This window comes from Theropithecus gelada, chromosome 17, assembly GCF_003255815.1.
Source record: "Theropithecus gelada isolate Dixy chromosome 17, Tgel_1.0, whole genome shotgun sequence".
Taxonomy (NCBI): domain Eukaryota; kingdom Metazoa; phylum Chordata; class Mammalia; order Primates; family Cercopithecidae; genus Theropithecus; species Theropithecus gelada.
The window spans coordinates 51,218,925-51,238,193 of record NC_037685.1 but is presented as its reverse complement, the minus strand read 5'-3'; the positions used below and the strand labels follow the sequence as shown (position 1 = coordinate 51,238,193).

The following is a 19,269-nucleotide window of genomic DNA, read 5'->3' as shown; positions in this document are numbered from 1 at the left end:
TGAGACTCCGACGCCTAACCCCGTTGCCTCTGGGATGTACTATTTTGTTCTTCTCAGATAATAATATCCAAGTGAAAGAGAAAATCATCCCTTATCTGATCTTCTTGAATTTCTATTGCTGTAAAACTTGCTTGCTATTGATTTTCATTGCAAATAAATAGCATTTTTACTGGCATTTAACTTGGTTAAAAAACATTTATAAGTCTGGGACTTAAGAATCTTTTATTAGCCCTCTTTCTGTTGAACCTATGCTCCAAGCACCAAAGAACAATTTGTATTTTGGGTTTCAAGGTTTAATACATCTGTAAATAGAGGATTTCATGTGTAGTTAAGCAATTATGTATTTTTGTTCATGAATTCAACGCAATTTTAACTAATTGTAAACTGAGGACAGTGTTCTCATCCCTAGAAATTTAACTGACTATAGCCAAGCCTAATAATTTTTCCCCTAGGTTATTAAATACACTCCCTGGCAAGAAATAAAAGCAGCTCAAGATGCTTGTTCCTAATAAGCAGATATTCAATAGCTCCAAAAAGCGATAGAAATGATTCAACCTTTGTGTAGACACAAAAGTGAAGTTATGCACCTAGGCAGACGGCTTTAGAACGTCCAGGTAGGTGGAAGACACGAGGCCCTGAAGACAAGAAGGGTGCTTGGTGAACTCGTGGGATGAGCTGCCTGGTTCAACATTTGTTAATTATGAACACTTTACGAGTCTGTGCTACAGGCTTTGCCACCACACGGCTGGAGACAGATTAGTAGTCTTGGATGCTATGCCTCAGGATTCACTTATTTCAAATACCTGAAGACCTTGGCAGCTAAAGCAGCTTAACTCAGTGCTCCTGTGGTGTAGACTCCAGCAGCTAACAACAGCAAGGCCCCACTGGATCGTCTAATCCTGGATTAGGGAAAGAAACTCCAAAATTACGTGGCATTTCTTAAGTTTTAAAACAGGGGCTGGCATAACTGAATTAAATAAATAAGTCCGTCTTTCAGAAGGGGCAACCTCACAGTTGAACACTGATGTTCACATTACACACCATTCGGTAATAAATAAAGAAGCAGACATGTATGCATGCATATAAACAGCTGGACTTTCTAGAAGGTTTAACATACTCTAATATAGCACTGCTTGAAGTTCTCGGGAAGCAAAAATATTTATTTTTCTCTTAGAAAAAACTTATAACTGTTTGTGTTGAAAGTGATTATCTACTGTCAGCAAGGAAAGCCTTCAGATCTTTCAATGTTTTCTATCTTGGAAAGTTAGAAACATGTTAAGAAGCAAGAACGGTAAGGTAGAAAAACGCAGAAGCTTTGACAGGCAAAGGAACAAAACTAACAAGGAATATCTGGGCTGAATCATTGAAAAAAGATTATAAGACCGTAACAAGACTGAGTTCTTGACCCACAGAACTCTGAAGAAAAATCAAATGCTCTACCTACACGGAGGCATGGAAGAGAAATGGGAGTGAAGCGTTCTGCCCGGGCCGGGATGCTCAGTCTCACAGAGATCCAGGGCCGTTTTACAACAGCGTTGTAAAGCTTTCTGAATTCTACCTGAGCTCCACACCATGCTCAGTGTCAGGGTGCCGGTTTACCTCTCCTGGGACCCACGATGCCAGCAGGCTGGGACCCACGGGTAGCTGAGCAACAGAACTGGCAGGCCATAGGTTTGCTCTCTCCCCAGCCACCCCTACCCAGGGACTCAGCTATGTTAACAGCCAGGCATGACAAATGGACTGAGCGCTTCCCCATTCTTGGCTCTCCACCCAGATTACCCCACTCAGCCCTCACAATAGCTATGCAATGAGTACTGCTCTTACCCTCAGAGGAGGAAGAGGCAGAAGAAATTAAGCCACTTGCCCAAGGCCACATGGCTAAGAAGGGCAGGGAGGCTCCCACTCAGCATTCAGGCCACTGCCCAGAGAGTATCTAAGGAAAGTAAGCTTCCCGCTGAGGCTGCCCTGGTTTCTCTCGGAACTTAAACTACCTGAATTGGTGTTGCCCACCTTACAACTCTGAAGAGGAAATGGAACTAGCTCTCCATCCATGCTGTTAAAAAATACTCTTATTTGAGATGAGATTTGCTCTTGTTAGCCAGGCTGGAGTGTAATGGTGCGATCTCAGCTCACTGCAACCTCCGCCTTCTGGGCTGAAGCAATTCTCCTGCCTCAGCCTTCTGAGTAGCTGGGATTACAGGCACCCACTACCACGCCTGGCTAATTTTCTGTATTTTTAGTAGAGACGGGGCTTCACCATGTTGGCCAGGTTGGTCTTGAACTCCTGACATCAGGTGATCCACCCGCCTCGGCCTCCCAAAGTGCTAGGATTACAGGTGTGAGCCACCGTGCCCAGCCTAAAAGTGCTTTTAAAGTGTTACATCGGCCGGGCGCAGTGGCTCACGCCTGTAATCCCAGCACTTTGGGAGGCTGAGGCGGGCAGATCACAAGGTCAGGAGGTCGAGACCAGCCTGGCCAATATGGTGAAACCCCTTCTCTACTAAAAATACAAAAATTAACCAGGAGTGATGGCGGACGCCTGTAGTCCCAGCTACTCGGGAGGCTGAGGCAGGAGAATCGCTTGAACCTGGAAGGCGGAGGTTGTAGTGAGCCGAGATCGGGCCACTGCACTCCAGCCTGGGAGACAGAGCGAGACTCCGTCTCAAAATAAATAAATAAATAAATAAATAAAAAATAAAGTGTTACATCATGGAGGTCAAACTACCTCACGGCACAGGCACTGCCCCATGACTCACATGCTACCCCACAGCACATACACTACTCCACAGCACATACGCCACTCCACGGCACACACATTACCCCGCGGCTCCCGCAGCACACACACCACCCCATGGAATATACACCACCCCACGGCACAAACACTACCCCACAATATGTACGCTACTCCATGGCACACATGGCACATACACCACTCCCGGCACACAGGCTCTCTCCCCACCCCCACGCCCCCCACAGCACCTACACCACCCCATAGTGCATACACCACCCCACGGCACATACACCACCTCACGGCACCACACGCTCTCCCCTGCGCCCCCCACGCACGTACATCACCCCATGGAGCATACAGCACCCCATACACACAAGCACCTCCTTATAGTATACAAACATGGCCCCATTTACAAATACAAAATATCTCTGCATGGCTCCTGTCCATCCAAACACCCAAACAACTAGTAACCCACAGGGTGGAGTACTCTGGCCTAATCGTTCATCTGTTCTCTCACTCATTTGCCTGTGCTACCTCTCTGGAGTTAACCCACAATAAAATGCCTACAGCAATGTTTTCCAAGGACTTCTTTATCTTTTAGCCACCCTCACACATCAGAAGGAGCTGGAAAGCTTTCTTAGTCCCAGGAATTGACTATGTGAACACCAAGAGGGAGCAGGGTCTGTTTATCTATCCTTTTTTATAAAGTAAGTCACGTAAGGAAACCATGAGGAAATATGAGTATTCAATCCCAGACTCCTTTTTCTGTAGCAAAAGGAAATATAATTTAGTCCCACATAGTGGACGATAACGAAATAACAAGAAAACAGATCATGACTGTTTCTGGAAAAAGTCGAATTAGTTTAATACCATAGACATGAACTTAAAATTATACAGATGAATGGTTTTGTGTGTAAATATGGGTGAGGTAGCCAGACGAATACACTGCAAAAAACACATGCGGAATGAGAAAAACAGAAATAATACTATCCCATAACTTGTATTCCCAAGATGTTATCAAATAACGTACATGCTGGAAAAGTTCACTAAAGAATATTGACCCCTTAGATTAAGAGAAAATGTGATGCCACTGGCGTAATAATCCAACAAAAGGGAATTAAAAATGTAAGCTACGCACTTATATAAATCTATATAACAGAAAACAGCTGAAGGCCTGGAGAAAGGAAGGGCGTCAAAGCATCAAAATTGGACGTCTCTCTGTCCCCCTCCCAGGATGAAGGGGTCAGGAACTGGCTGGGAAGGTGAGATTCTCCACAGGGTGGGCCGAGCTGGCCCATCCATCTCTCATTTCTATGGAAAGAGGCTGCACATTAGCACCACAACGTGACCCTCCTTTTTAACACTGAGTGTTAGAAGGGAATGGAATGAACTGGGAACACCGCGGGCACAGGTAAAGTGAATGTTAGTCCCTTCCCTCTTCCATTTCCCTCGGAGGAAACAAGGCAGGAAAATAAGTTATCTAGGGACCCACATTTCTAAGCGACACAACTGAGAACAGAAGCTTCCGCCCAATAGAGCACGTCTCTCACACAGCAGGTTACCTACAGTCACTGTGATTGGGTCTCCTATAACGTTACCACAGTGAAACACAGGTTTACCACTCACATTAGGATTTGAATTGGGGGCTCGAGCACCAGTGAAGGGGTAACACAAGGTTCCTGCAGCTAAGCCTTTCCAGATCTAGCATCGGAATCATCAGAATCACCAGGGGTGAGTTCTCTCCACTTAAGTAAAGCAGGCTGACCTTTCTAAGGCTTCCCCGACATCAGGAAACAATGTAAGGTGCACTCAAGTCCCCCTTGACTCTCCGAGGTTTTTGGTTAGTATATAAATCCGGGGGAAAGCATTGATCTGGCATCCTCCGCTGAAAAGAAACCTATCTTTGGCCAAGGTCTCCTATTTAAAGAAAGCTCATAAATATGAAAGGCTGCCTGAGGTAATTCCTATGCCGGGAAAGAACAAAGTTCCCATAATACTGCCCTCTCTAGTACCAAACCCGGTGCATGCGACTTCTCGAACCTGTGACTGACCACTGACCGTCAGCCTCTATGGAACAATGAAGCCTCTTGTGCAAGACAGTGGCAGGAAACGCTGTGCTTGGGACAGTTTTCTTCCTCTTCTACACACACACATACACTTTTTTTTTTTTTAGACGGAGTCTCACTCTGTCACCCAGGTTGGAGTGCAGTGGCTCCATCTCGGCTCACTGCTGCAACCTCCGACTCCCGGGTTCAAGCGATTCTCCTGCCTCAGCCTCCTGAGTAGCTGGGATCACAGGCGTCCACCACCACGCCAGGCTAATTTTTGTATTTTTTAGTAGAGACGGAGTTTCACCATGTTGGTCAGGCTGGTCTCAAACTCCTAACCTCGTGATCCGCCCGCCTCGGCCTCCCAAAGTGCTGGGATTACAGGAGTGAGCCACGGCGCCCGGCCACACACCCCTTTTTACACCTAACGCCAGGGATTCCGGTTTCCCCTCCTCTGGTGTAAAACAAAATCAACTTTTCTCCTTCCGAGTCCTCCCTCCTGAGCTCTTCACTGGCTTATCACTGAAGGGGCAGATTCCAGAGGAACCCAAGAAGATCCGGACTTCTGATCTAATCGGTTACTTTAAGGTAAAAAATAAAAAGATTCCAACTCTGCTTCTGAATCCCCCGGGGTGTTAAAACAAACACAATTGCTAGCTTTTTCTGCAGAAGTGTAAGGCTTCCTACCAATCTCTTAGTCTTCCCGCAGACACGGCTGCGCGGAAGCTGCATCTGAAGGTTCCTCCCCGGACCCGGGCCCCGGCGGGGTCGAAGTTGGCTCTCTCTGGGCGCCCGGTCCGCCGGGACGGCTCGAACCCCAGCCAGTCTCTCCGAGGAACCCCCAGGGTGCTGCGGGCGGGAAGGGGGCGGGAAGGGGGCGCGAGGCGGCCGCGGCAGGAGCGCAGGTGGCGGCCTCAGGCGGGGGCCGTGCGCTGTGCCCACCTAGACCCCGTCGGAAGCCCCAGGGTCTCAACTCCGAGGCCCCTCCCCAGCATCCCGCCTGGCCCCTGGGGCGGTCAGCGTCCCAGACCTGGAAGCCCTCCCAGGACCCCGGGGCTGGACCGGCCACAGGGTCGGGGCTGCGGGGCCGCCCCGCGTCTGTCTGGTACCCGGGTCCCCCAGCCCGCGCCGGGAGCACTCACGTATCTGTGCACGAGCGTCCGCACGAGGCTGCAGTCCATGGCTCCTCCGGCCGCTCCCGCTCCGCCGCTCAGCGCCCCCGCGCCCGGCTCGGCGCGCCCATGGGCTCCGGGGTCCGAGTGCGGCCGCGCCCCCTGCTCCGGTCACGGCCTGGGCGCGCCGGGCGGTGCAGGGGGCGGCCGCGGCCCCTCCGCGCTCATGCCCGGCCCGGCCGGCGAATGCTGGGTCCGCGGCCCCGCGCGTCGGCGGCTGCTCCGCGGGCGGCGAGGCTGCTGCTCGGGGCCGCGCGCGAGCTCTGGCGCCTTCTCTCTCCCCGTCGGTCCGCCCGCTGGGTTGGGCTCGACTGAGGCACTCCGGCCGCGGCGGAGCCTGCGCTCTCCTCCTCCCGAGTCTCCTCCTCCCCGGCCCGCCGCCCTCTGGAGCCTCCGGGCCCCGCTGGCTCCTACCCCTGCTCCCGGCGCGCACGTCACCGGCGCGAGTGAGCATGCGCCCCGCGGCCGCAGCCCCCGCCCGCCCCGCGCCCACACCCGCGCTCGCACCCGCGCGCCAGCCCTGCCCCCTCACGCCTCGGCCCGGGCCCCTCAGACCCTGGGGGCAGAGGGCAGAGGTCAGAGGCCGCGGGGAGGAACCCCTGTTGCTTCCGCCTCCCGGGGCGCAGGCGCGGGGCGCGGCGGCAAAGGGGCTCGACACTGGGGGAACCCGGAGTCTCGGTCAGGGTCCCAGGGCTTCCTTCCCGGGTTCCTGCCGGAAAACTTTTCTCCTCCTCCCGGAAGCCTCGATGGGGCAGTGAGATCGCGGGGCGAGGTGGAAGTGTGGGAGGGGGCCGCGGGGAGAGAGCGGGAGTCCGGCCGGGTGGGAGATCTGAGCCGAGGCTGGGTTTCGCCCCGGAACGTGGCGCCGCCGACCCGCCGGCTTTTCCTGCTCTGCAGGTGGCTGCCCCGGTTCCGAAACCCGGTGGCTCCCAGGGCCTGGCCTCTGGCCCCAAAGCTGCGACAGCGGAAGACACTTAGGTGGCCTGAGGGGTTGGTGAACCACAGAGGAGTTCAGCTTCGCCTGGTCTCCAGCCCCCGTGGCGTGTCCTTCATGCTGCTGGCTTTGAACTGGGCTGAGGAGTATTTACCACGCAAACACTACCATTTCCATCCCAGAGAATGCCTCTGTTTTCCCTAGGGTGACCTGGCCCGGGTAACGAGCACTTTGTTCTCTAAATCCACCCAGCCTTGACTTAATTGAGACACTTGGTTTCCAACTTCCTGTCTTACTGCCATAGATAATCACTGATGAAACCAAACAGACACCACCTTTTGGTGGCCTGTGGAGAACGCTGCCCCGTCTGGGTCTTAGGAACGCAATTGAATATGAATGTTCTCCCGAGTGCTTGCGGAAAAGAAATGGTGTTAGCCACCTTTTAGACGAATAGAAATGAGTACTAGTGAACAGTAATCGTAGTGACTGAACAGTAAACGGCTCCCATTTCTTGTCCAAATCACCGATTCTCCATTTTCCATCCCAGCCTGTCCTGCTGCAGCCTGCCCTGAGCTCCGGAAGCTGGTGGTCCCCCTCAGTGGATCTTCATCCACAGGAGCACCTGCTGCAGACCAGGTAGGAGAGAGGCAGGGGCCTCCTCCCCTCCCCTTCCCCCCTGCCCCTATATCCGCCAGTGTTGGTTTACCTCTGCGGCCAAGATTCTTCCCGGGTGCCCGTTCCATTGCATAACTCCTCCAGGCTCTACGAACAGAACTTGTCGCCTCCCCCGAGCCTCTTAGGGTGAAACATGTTGTCGGTCTGCCATTGTTTCTGGTCCCTAAATAGCAGCACCCTTTTGAAGGATCCTTGAACCATGACCTCACCGCAACAAACAGTCCCTTCATCAAACTCCCTTCCAAATCCCCTCCCAAGAACACCTTCATTTTCCTGCAAGAACTCTGACTGCTGGAGCCGGATTTTGACTAAGCTTCTACCTTGTAAACTGTGACTGTGGGATTGGGGTGGAGGCGCAAACAGAGGTTGTATAAGGCACTGTATCAAGGCTGCCTGCCTGTCAGGAGTGTCTGCTTTATTCAGTGGTAAATGCGAATTATTTTTCATTCTGTAGCGAATACTACAGGGCAGCAGCCATGCCCTCTCTATCCTTGCTGGCTCAGGTATCCACCCTCTGTGTGGCTAAGGGTAAACTCTGTCTCTTTTGAGAAAATCTTGGTAGCTCCATTTCTCTTTCCAACGATTGGCTTCAAACAAGCTCAAGTCAATGAGTCCCAACGGGAAGCCTGCTGGGGGTTGTCTGGCCAAAGTTTTCTCACTCCTGCAGGAACATAAACAGGAAATGCTCCTTTTTCCCTGGCGGATGTTGCGTTCCCTGTCTGGATGCAATGCCTGGTGCGCCACAGCCCTTTGCACCCACGAGAGAAGGTGGCCGGAAGAGCATCTTCACTCTGGCCGCCTGGGAAGATGAGAAGAGCAGGAGTCCTCAGCACAATCAGACAATTCACCAAAATCCTGCTGCCCTCACCTGGAATTTCCTGCTATGAGAGATGTCTTCATTTAAACCACATGAGCTGGATTTTCTAACACATGTCAGCATCTTCGTGGTAAATCTAAGGAAAAAAAAAATCAGAACTATTAAAAAACAAAGTCCAACTCACCCCGTGCTATGGTTTGAAAGTGTCCTCCCAAATTCACATGTGGAAATCTAATCCCAAATACCTAATCACTAATCCCAAATATTAAGAGGTGGGGGCCTTGGGAGGTGATTAGGAATGGGATTAGTGCCCTTTAAAACAGGTTTTTGGGAGCCTGCTTGCCCTTTCTGCCATATGAAGACGCTTAGAAGAGGCCTTCTTTGAGGGAGAGAACTTTTCTCAGATGCCAGATCTGCTGGGACCTTGATCTTGGATTTCTCAGCCTTCAGAACTGTGGGAGGCAAACTTCTGTGTGTATGAATAGCCATCTAAAGGATTTTGTTACAGCAGCCTGAGCAGACTAAGACACCCTGTGAGTCAGTTATTTTTGGCTGTGTCACGAGTGACCGCGAGTGCAGGAGCTGAAACAACAGTGAGTGTGTTACCATCTCTCGGGACCCTGTGGAATTGGCGAGATGGTGCTTCTGCTCCACCTGGTGTTGGCTGGGATTCTCCTGCAGCTGCATTCTTCTGGGGGCTCAGCTGGGGCTGGAAGGTTCCTGTGGCTCTAATCACATAGCTGGGATCTTAGCTGGGGTGATAAAACACTGGGGACAGGCCGGCCTTGCTGTCTGTCTCTCTGGCTTCTCATCATTCAGTGGTCTAGCCTGAGTGTTTACATGGCAGCCCAGGAGGGTCAGTGTGGACACTATACAGCCTGTAAGGCCTGGCTTTGGAAGTTCGAGAATATGACTTCTACCTTGTTCTGTTGGTGAATATAAATTCCAAGTCCGCTAGATTCAAGAGATAAGGACATAGATTTCACTTCTTAATGGGAGGATCCCATGTACAACAGGGATCCTTATGAGGGATTATGAGAACTCCTCCTAATCCTTATGAGGGATTATCATACAGGGAATTTATGGGGGATTGTCTTTGGAAATAATCTACCATAGACTGACTAAACGATAATGTAATGTGTTGGTGCCCATCACAGTGACTTCGAAAGTGAAATGACTGCCAAAAACTCCACGGCCTCCAAGTTTCTTCCTTCACATCCAAGCAAGAGAGACTTCACAGTGATGGACCAGTTAAGTCATGTGCCCACTCCTGGCCAGTCCATCGTGTGGGTAGCAGAGTCCCTGAGATGATCGGCTTAGGCCCGAGGTCAGTGCACATCACCAAACTAGTAAGCGTCCAAGGTGAATGAAATTATCTTAGCCTCAGGTAACCAGGACCTACCTCTGACCCCACTACCAGCACAGCTGCTTCACAGTGCTGGAGGGATGGAATGAATGAGGAGGAGGTAACAGTTAGGAGGCCAACCCCAAGACTTGAAATTGTGGGTTTGCAAATGGGTGCTTCAGGCGACACCCTGGCCACACCCTCACCTACACACAGACTCATAAACACCCATCCTCCGTCCCTCCCTCCGCCTTTCTTTCCAAAGAAATCTTGGATTCATTGGCCCTTAAGTGAAAAAAACTGGAGGGAAATAAGGGCATGGGGGCAAAAAAATGAGGTCTTCCTGTAAAGACAGTTCAAAAGAATTATTGCACGGAGACCCGAAACGACAAACCTAAAGCCAGAGCTGATTGCTGTAGACACAGAACCAGGAAGTGTGAATTTTTAATGGGTGTCATTTTGGTGCTAGAAAGAGCTGTTACCTGAAGGTAGTGACTCAAGCTGGGCCTCCGAGGGCAAACAGCCTTGCTCCTCCAAGTTATTGGCCCATGCTGTCCACGCGTCTCTTGAGTTGCTATCCCCACAGGTCCAGAATTACGTAGGTGACCATCTCCGCAGGGATTGGTCCTAAAGTTCTTTTTTTTTTTTGAGACAGAGTCTCGCTCTGTCTCCCAGGCTGGAGAGCAATGGAGCAATCTCAGCTCAATGCAACCTCCGCTCCCCAGGTTCAGGCGATTCTACTGCCTCAGCCTCCCCAGTAGCTGGGATTACAGGCACCCGCCACCACACCTGGCTAATTTTTGTATTTTTGATAGAGATGGGGTTTTGCCATGTTGCCCAGGCTGATCTTGAACTTCTGACCTCAGGTGATCCACCTGCCTCGGCCTCCCAAAGTGCTGGGATTACAGGCGTGAGCCACCACGCCCAGCCCCTAGAGTTCTTCAATGGCAGAAACTTCACTTTCTGCCCCTCCACAGGCTGTTCTCTAACCTCCCTGGTCCCTTGTTCTGGAATCTTCTGCCCCACTAAGAGTGTTTGGCCCCCTCTTAGTCACTCTCAGATGCCATCTCTCCCTACACCTGCCTGGGTTCCGGCTTGGTTATCATTAATCACTCCCCCCTTAGCATTCCTAATGGCACCACTTAGTACAGCTTAGTTATTTTTCCACAGCAGTATTTCTAAACCCTGGTTATAGATTAAACTCACTTAGGGAATTTTTTTTAACCAATAGCACTTCCCCAGGCTGGGCATGGTGGCTCACAACTGTACTTCCAGCACTTTGAGAGGCCAAGGTGAGACGATTAGGCAACCTAGCAAGACCCCATCTCTACAAAAAAACACAAAAAATAAAATTAGCTGGGTATGGTGGCCCACACCTGTAGTCCCAGCTACTCAGGAAGCTGAGGTAGGAGGATTGCTTGAGCCCAAGAGGCTGAGGCTGCAATGAGTTCTGATCATGCCACTGCACTGCAGCCTGGGTGACAGAGTGAGACTGTCTCAAATAATACTACTAATAAAATAGTACTTCCCCAGGCAGTGTTTCTCCCAGACACTTTGACTCAGTTGGTTTGGAGTGGGATCCAAGCTTTTGTAAAAAGCTCCCAGCGTAGCAGGTTTCAGACTCATTCATCTAAATGTCTGTCTCCCACCTGAATGTGAACCGGTTGGATGATCAGTTACCATCAGTTATCGGTCTTTCTCTCCTTAGGCATAGCGTGGTGCTCAACAGATGCTAAAAGAATTAGTTATACATAAACTGCTATTTTAGCCGATGAGCGTTAACGGAATAAAGGAGAGCGGAAGGCGTGAGCACTCGCAGAGTGAAAAGTGCCCCGGGCAAGGCCATCCATCCCGCATGACTCCTGTCACTGTGAAGGAGAGCTGTGGAGAATGAGGTCCTGCTCAGAAGCCCCCTGATATCATCTGCTGTGCTCTGCCAGGTCATTTGTCCTGGAACGTGACGTAGAACATTGTCTCCTGTTCCAGGAAAGGGCCACGTATGCAACACGGCCCCCAAATGCCAAAGGAGCCGAGAAACCAAGGAATAAGCCAGATCAATCACATTTGTTAGTAAAGGGTGTTTTATTGGGGGAATTTATAGACAGAAGCATGGTCTTGGGTGGCTGGAGGATAGGTAGGTCTCTGTACCTGTCACCCCAGACCCAGGGCTTCTGTGCCCTAGGGAAGAGGTGTAGGTGCTCTTTGCAAGACAATTAAAGGCAGCCCTTCAGAACAGGCAGAGTGGTAGGTGTGTCATGGCCCATAATCGGTGTAATCACATCAAGGCTGACATGTTCACACACTAGGGACAGGAAATCACATAGGAATTGGGAGGCGCTCAGGAGACTGGCGCTGGTCTGAAGTCAGCATGGTGGATCAGCACCCAAGATGGAGTTGCCACTGACTGGACCCACATCTCCCCGGGCCCAGGAGGAGTTTGTGGGGCAGGGCCTCTGATTATTTTTGAAAATCTAGTTTAATTTGGTCATTACATTGGTGTCAAAAATGGAGTACATTAAATTTCATTGTACTTCTTAATAAAAAATGAATAGCATGAGTGCCAATCTCAAAGCATAACAACATTTAATCTTCCACACAATGCTGGTGTGAGCTCTGCCATGAAAACTTGCACCGCATCCCGAGATTCCAGGACGTGCCTGGGTTTAGCTGTCAGGGGATCTCCTATTTGTCACTTTCACACCCATCCTGAGACGCTATGCTTCTTGAATTCTGCACCTTTGAGACTTTTGTCTCCTCTGTCACTTGAAGTCTTTTTCTTCTTAAAGTTTCTTCCTTCAGGTGTTCAGATGCAGGTCAGGAGCGAGACTGGATGAGCGTGGTCTCCAGGTCTTTTCTCCTCAACAATGAGCGATCATCGGCTCAGTTTCACGCTTAACAATGGGTAATCGTGCAAAGTGGTTGCTTGTCCCAAAGCGAGCCTAATCAGGATTAATTTTGCTTCTCAATATCCCATTTACTTTTTATTTCTCAGTGAGAATACAGGAAAGGAAAGTATGCTAAGAATTCTTTTCTTATTTATTTTGTACACTCCCTTCTCCTTTGTTCTATTTCTCTAAAGGATCAATGATTTTAATTCCTGTTTTCTTCCAGAAAAAAACAACTAAGTTCCTTGTAGTTCTTAAAATTACCAATAAAGTAGTGAAAGCAATTTGTTGGAATCCTTTGTCTGAACAGTAACTTTAACATAGACTATTACAACTCCTCTCCAACAAAGTAAAGATGATAGGGTATCTGAAATAAGAGGTGGATGATAATTAGAAATTTAGCATTAATCAAAGTAATTTGCACCTTTGCTCAAGCAAGTTGCTTGAATATTACATAACATCACTTTAATGAATGTTCAACTTATGAAAACCAAACTTTTTACTTTTAAAGGTAAAACTAAACTGTTTGCTTTCTAGAAAACTGAAAACTCACCCCTTTAGTCTTGCTGTGTCCCCAGGCTGGAGGGCAATGATGCGGTCTCGGCTCATTGCAACCTCTGCCTCCCAGGTTCAAGCAGTTCTCCTGCCTCAGCCTCCTGAGTAGCTGGGATTATAGGCGCCCGCCTCCACGCCTGGCTAATTTTTGTATTTTTAGTAGAGACAGGGTTTCACCATGTTGGCCAGGCTGATCTCGAATTCCTGACCTCATGATCCGCCCACCTCAGCCTCCCAAAGTGCTGGGATTACAGGCGTGAGACACCGCACCCGGCCACCCCTTCACTTTTTCAAACAGAAAGATAAAATGGTTTCTCTTAAAATATTTTTCAGCTATTGTAACTTATAAGAATACTTAAATATTCTTAGACAACTGGAAATTAGCTCAGTCTGCTCAAAAAGCCAAAAAAGTGTGTAAAAAATGTAATGGTTTTGTATGCTACTAAGTGAAGCCAGCCTAAAGGGGCAAATACTGTAAGATTCCACTGATATGAGGTCCCCAGAAAGGTAAAATTCATAGAGACAGAAAGTATGATAGAATGGGGCTAGAAGCCCCTTGACAGGGGCTGGGGTAAGGGAGGATTGGACAGTAAGTATTTAATGGGGACAGAGTTTCAGTTTGGAATGATATAAAGTCCTGGAATGGATGGCAGTGCTTGTACCACAGTGTGAATGTCTGATACTTCATGCCACTGAACCGTGCACTTAAAATGGTTAAAAATTTAAAAAAGAAAAAAGAAAAAAATAGTGTTTCCAGAACCAGAGATAACTTTTTATGTTAATATTCAATTATTCTGAGTTCCATTTCAGAAGACAGAGCTCATGAAGAAGAAAGCGCTTAAAAAAGAAAACCAGTCAGGAGTTCAAGACCAGCCTGATCAACATAGTGAAACCATGTCTCTACTAAAAGTACATATATATATATATATATATATATATATATTTTTTTTTTTAGCCGGGTGTGGTAGCGTGTACCTGTAATCCCAGTTACTCAGGAGGCTGAGGCATGAGAATGTCTTGAACCTGAGAGGCAGAGGTTTCAGTGAGCCAAGATCACCCCACTGCACTCCGGCCTGGGTGACAGAGCGAGACTCTGTCTCAAAAAAAAAAAAAAAAAAACACAGCCAGGCGTGGTAGCTCACATCTGAAATCCCAGCGCTTTGCAAGGCCGAGGCAGGCAGATCACTTGAGCCCAGGAATTTGAAACCAGCCTCGGCAGCATAGGAAGACCCTGGTCTCTACAAAAAATAAAAAATTAGCTGGACATGTTGGCTCACACCTGTGGTGCCTGCTACGCAGCAGGCTGAGGTGGGAGGATCACCTGAGCCCAGAAGGTTGAGGCTGCAGTGAGTTGTGATCGTGCCACTGCACTCCAGCCTGGGCTACAGAGCAAGACCCTGTCTCAACAACAAAAACAAAACAACATCGATGAGACCAGTTTCTGCCTTAGTGACACACGTGAAGAAAAACTCTGATGCCGCCGTGGTTGTGTTGGCAGCTCACAACCTCACCACGTTGAATGTCGTCATACAGGCTGCACCAGTGCATGCTTCAGCTTGGATCACTTTAAGGAGGAGATGGAAGCTGAGGCTGGAGACCTGGCCATGTGCAGGAATCTCACACCCACCCCTGTGTACTTCTGTAAACAGATGGCAGCACAAGTGCGGGGCTCCACTGCTCCGGTTTTTCTGATGAGGAAACCTAAGTCCAAAATCCCACTACTTGAAGACAGTGAAGGCAGGAATCATCCCCAGGCCAGCTAGATCCCAAGGCCACCACAGGCTTGTGGCTGGATCACCTGTCTCCTAATCACGGCCATTCCCAGCCCCGTCCCTGCAGTCTGCTGGCCTGACCCACCGCAGGACAGCTGGAACCCACAGTGGGTGTCGTTGGTCTCTGGCACACACCTGCTTCTCCCTCACTCCCCCACTTCCCCCCCAAGGCCCATCTTGCTAAGGTGGAACGAAGGAATTGAAAACACCGGCTCTGCAGGCAGGGGCGGGCACGGTGCATCCTGCAGCGATGCCTTAGCCTGCCGAGGCCCCTCCTTGCCTGTCTGTCAACTGGGCACAATCACGCCACCTCCTTTTTGGATCCACAGAAAACGACTTTGCCTGAGGCCAGGCACTAGGGGCCACCTTCCCCAAGCACACTCCTCTCACCCATCCTGCTGGGTCTCCCTGACTTTCCCCGCCTCGTCCAGGGTCCAGGTCCACCTCTTCCTCCAGCTGGAGAGAAGATGGTCTGGTGGGCGTGGTTAGTATCAGGGAGCAGAGAGACCCCAGCTGAATGACAGAATCTGTATAAAGTGGCCGGCAGGCTGCCCAGTGCACAGTCTGCTCAGCAAGGGTTTTTCCTTTCTGCTTGGTCCCCGCCGTCGGACGCACAGAACCCGTATTCTCCTGGTCGCTGCAGTCCAGTGGCAGGTTCCTGATAGCTCACACCCCCGCTGAGGTTCCACGCAGCTCGGATCAGCAGCTCATCACAGGGTGCATCACAGGGCCCTCCCTCCAGACCTGCTGGGTCCATCTTCAGGAAAGAGGCCCAGGCACGTGTATCTTTCAGAGGCTGACACCCTGGGTAAGAGTCTCTGCGTTGAGCAACCCAGGACGCCTCTGGTGAGTTCATCCTAACAAGGTCCCGGGATGCACGGGTATTCAGGACCACCTGGAGATAGGCCTCAAACCTGGGTTCAGCTCTCAGACCACTCGAGACTACTGCAGGAGGCTCTCATCTTCTTTGTAGATAATATTTCAATGGGTCAGAAATAACCTTCTGATTGGGAATGGAAGAAGAAAGGCATCGAATGGTTGGTTTTCTTCTGTGTGATCCTACAGGGGTACACCAAGAGTTTATTTTCTGTATTACAATGAAACTTTGTAAAAACTTTAATGTTAGCCAAAGAAATGCATTTGCCTTTTTTTTTTTTTTTTTTTAATTGGAGTCTCACTGTGTCACTCAGGCTAGAATGCAGTGGCATGATCTCAGCTCACTGCAATCTCCACTTCCTGGGTTTAAGTGATTCTCCTGCTTCAGCCTCCCGAATAGCTGGGATTACAGGCATGCACCACCATACCCGGTAATGTGTTTTCAGTAGAGACAGGGCTTCACCATGTTGTCAGGCTGGTCTCGAACTCCTGACCTCAGGTGATCCACACGCCTTGGCCTCTCAAAGTGCTGGGATTACAGGCATGAGCCACGTGGCCGGCCACATTTGCATAGTTTTAAAAGAAAATAGCGCTACCCAGCCATAAGAATAACCTGATGTCCTTGCCATCGCCCACTCCGGAATCCCCTGCAGAGAATCACTCATAGCTCTTTGTTCCTCTACCTTTATTGTGTCCATATTTCCAAATCATATGCTTATAGCATAATTTCGAAAATGTCAACAGCACCAGTTACATGGGAAGATAAATATTTAGCTCATTCGTGCTCCTACCTCTAACTCTCTCTACTGCGTGTGTCCCCGCAGAGGCTACACGGGTCTCCATTCAATCCCTGCCTGTGATGGTAACAAGATTACATGACTGCATGTCAGTGCATGTGCTACATGCTACATGCCGCCCCTGTGTTCATGCATTTTCACTGCATCTTCTTTCTTGTACGACCTTTTTTCCTTGAAGATAATCATCGCCTCCCTCTTTCATTTTCTTAGCTTTCTTTTTTGAGGCAGAGTCTCGCTTTGTTGCCCAGACTGGAGTGCAGTGGCGCCATCTCAGCTCACTGCAACCTCTGCCTCCCTGGTTCAAGTGATTCTCCTGCCTCAGCCTCCTGAGTAGCTGGGATTACAGGGGCCCACCACCATGCCCAGCTAATTTTTGTATTTTTTGTAGAGATGGGGTTTCACCATGTTGGCCAGGTTGGTCTCGAACTCCTGACCTCAAGTGATCCTCCTGCCTCAGCCTCCCAAAGTGCTGGGATTACAGGCATGAGCCACTGTGCCCAGCCTCATTTCCTTAGCTTTCTGTATACTTTCTACTAGTTCACAGCCATACACTCATATTTGTCAGCGCCATTCTATATATATTTTTTTTTTCTGGAGACATCCCGCCTGTCACCCTTTGGCATCCTGCCCCAATCTGATGGTGACTTTCTAAACTTGCTGCATACTTCTATACTCAGGCTGCACTTCACAGGTGCCAGGAATTCCCTCTACCTCTCTCATAAGCCCTTATTTTCTGCATTCCATGATGCCTTCCTCCTTGATTTATCTGTTTAATTTAGAGGAATGTATTCTGTAGTAGCTTCCTGGGAAAGGGTGCATGAAACATCAACAGTTAAAATATTTTTCTGATCTTATAGTGATGGATAATTTGGCTGGGTATGTTAGTCACAAGTAGGAAATATTTGTCTTCAAAATGTTCAAAGTGAAAGGTGGTGGCGGCATAGCGTTTAATCTTTCTAAATCCCAAAATTAAAACAGAGCAACTAGACAGCAAAACCAAAAACCTATGAATCACATTGACAACAAAATTACATAACAAAGTATCCCCACGAACCTTTGGATTGGGGGTGTGAGTACAAGTGGGTGTGTGAGGAGATGTCATAAGGGAGTCTTCAGAAGGATTAGACTTTCTGCATTTTACTAAATACAAAACTTTAAAACAGCAAAATGCATTATGAAGATTTCTTAAAATGATATTTTACATAGAGAATTTCACTTTAACTAAAATAACTTGTTTCAAATAGCAAGTAGGTTAAGTTTAAACCAGTACCTTTCCACTATAAACCATTTTCTGAAAATTTTCTCCTGTTCTTCAATCTGAAATATAAAGGAAGGGAGGCTTGCCAATTTTGGATAGAAACGATCAGTCTCTGGACTAGCTTAGCAGGAAGTAGTAAAATTATCGTGCTTGGGTTAGTGTGACATCTCACATGAAAAGAAAATGCCTGGAGAGTCTCTGCAAACAGAGAGGCTACGGTGCTCCACTCCCTTCAATCTACTTTCAGAAGCCGTGAGAAAGGTTTTGGGCACACGTTGTCAGCCAGAACCCAACACGCTGAGCAAACCGTGCTGCAGTCTGTGTACCTGACGTGCCTCCAGCCTTTGAAGATAAAAATAAAAAGTCTTTTGCCCCCGACTAATCAAATCAAATTAAATTAAAATGTCATCAAGTTCCCTGTGCCCACTTTGAAATATTATTAATAACAACAGCATTTGCATTCATTTCTATCTTCAAGGCCTTTCCTGAACACCCATATTTTCCAGCTCTTCAAGGGGAGCATCTGCTGAACGGGATGGGTGAAGTGATGGGAAGCAGAGGAGCAGGCCTGCTCATTGTGTGATGGGGGATGTGGGAGTGTCTGCAGGACACTGGCCGGAGCTTGTGTCTTTCACAGATGTAAGTGCGAGGGTGATTCTGAATGTGCTCTCAGGTTCGCAAGGCTCTTAATGAACCTCTTTATCACCTGTTTGGGCTCTGATTTTCCATTGTTCAGAATTCCATATATATTACAATGGAAAAAATTTAAAAAATTAACTCTTTTAGTTGTTGTTATTCCTGAGGACTCGGAACCGTGACTGATGTGAGGCTGGTGAGGCCGTGTGAGCCTCGGGTCAGTAGCGGGCAGGGCTCGGAACCTCTTGCCACTCCCTGAACCCTGGTGTGACCGGATGTCCCACTTTTCCCTTAAGCTGACTTTCTCCGCCTCCCTCCCTCCCTCCCCACTTCCTTTCCTCCCGCCTGCTCCCACCCCTCCCAGTCTGCCCGTTTTCCTCCATTTATTGGCACTGGATGCCCACACCCAGGGCACACTAGGAAGCTGCTGAGGGCGAGCAGGCCTCATGACAATGTCATCAGATCAGGGTTTGCTTCAGAGGCAGGTGGGGAAGAGGAGGTACAAGATGTTCGTCTTGATCTCTGCTGTATGAGAATCGATACCACCAGACTTCCTCAGCATAAAGAAAATGTCAATAGCTTTGTGGCTTTTGGACCCAAATGAGTATTAAGTGGCTGCTTATTTTTAAGGCTCATTTTTAAGGGACCATTTTTAAACCCTGTTGTTTGCTATAATACAATTATAAAATAATTTTACTTTTGTAAGCTTTACTGTAAAGAATCTGATCCTATTACCCAACTTAGGGTATATTAACTAGATTTGGTTGC

At 49.0% G+C, this 19,269-nt stretch overlaps 2 protein-coding genes across 2 annotated transcripts in view; both read right to left on the bottom strand.

Moving 5' to 3' along the window:
* Window positions 1–6,058, bottom strand: part of ATP11A (ATPase phospholipid transporting 11A) — a 183,965-nt gene extending 177,907 nt beyond the window's left edge. The window contains exon 1 of the mRNA XM_025364423.1: window positions 5,922–6,058. Coding sequence (XP_025220208.1) covers window positions 5,922–5,960 — 39 coding nt within the window. The 5' untranslated portion in view covers window positions 5,961–6,058. The remainder of the gene's footprint in view (window positions 1–5,921) is intronic.
* Window positions 6,059–12,867: 6,809 nt separating this feature from the next.
* On the bottom strand, window positions 12,868–15,790 carry ATP11AUN (ATP11A upstream neighbor). Its single transcript, XM_025364087.1, has 2 exons — window positions 15,550–15,790; window positions 12,868–12,974 (listed from the first exon to the last, which is right to left on the bottom strand). The coding sequence occupies exons 1-2, from the start codon at window positions 15,788–15,790 to the stop codon at window positions 12,868–12,870; spliced, it is 348 nt and encodes a 115-aa protein (XP_025219872.1).
* Window positions 15,791–19,269: the final 3,479 nt, after the last annotated feature.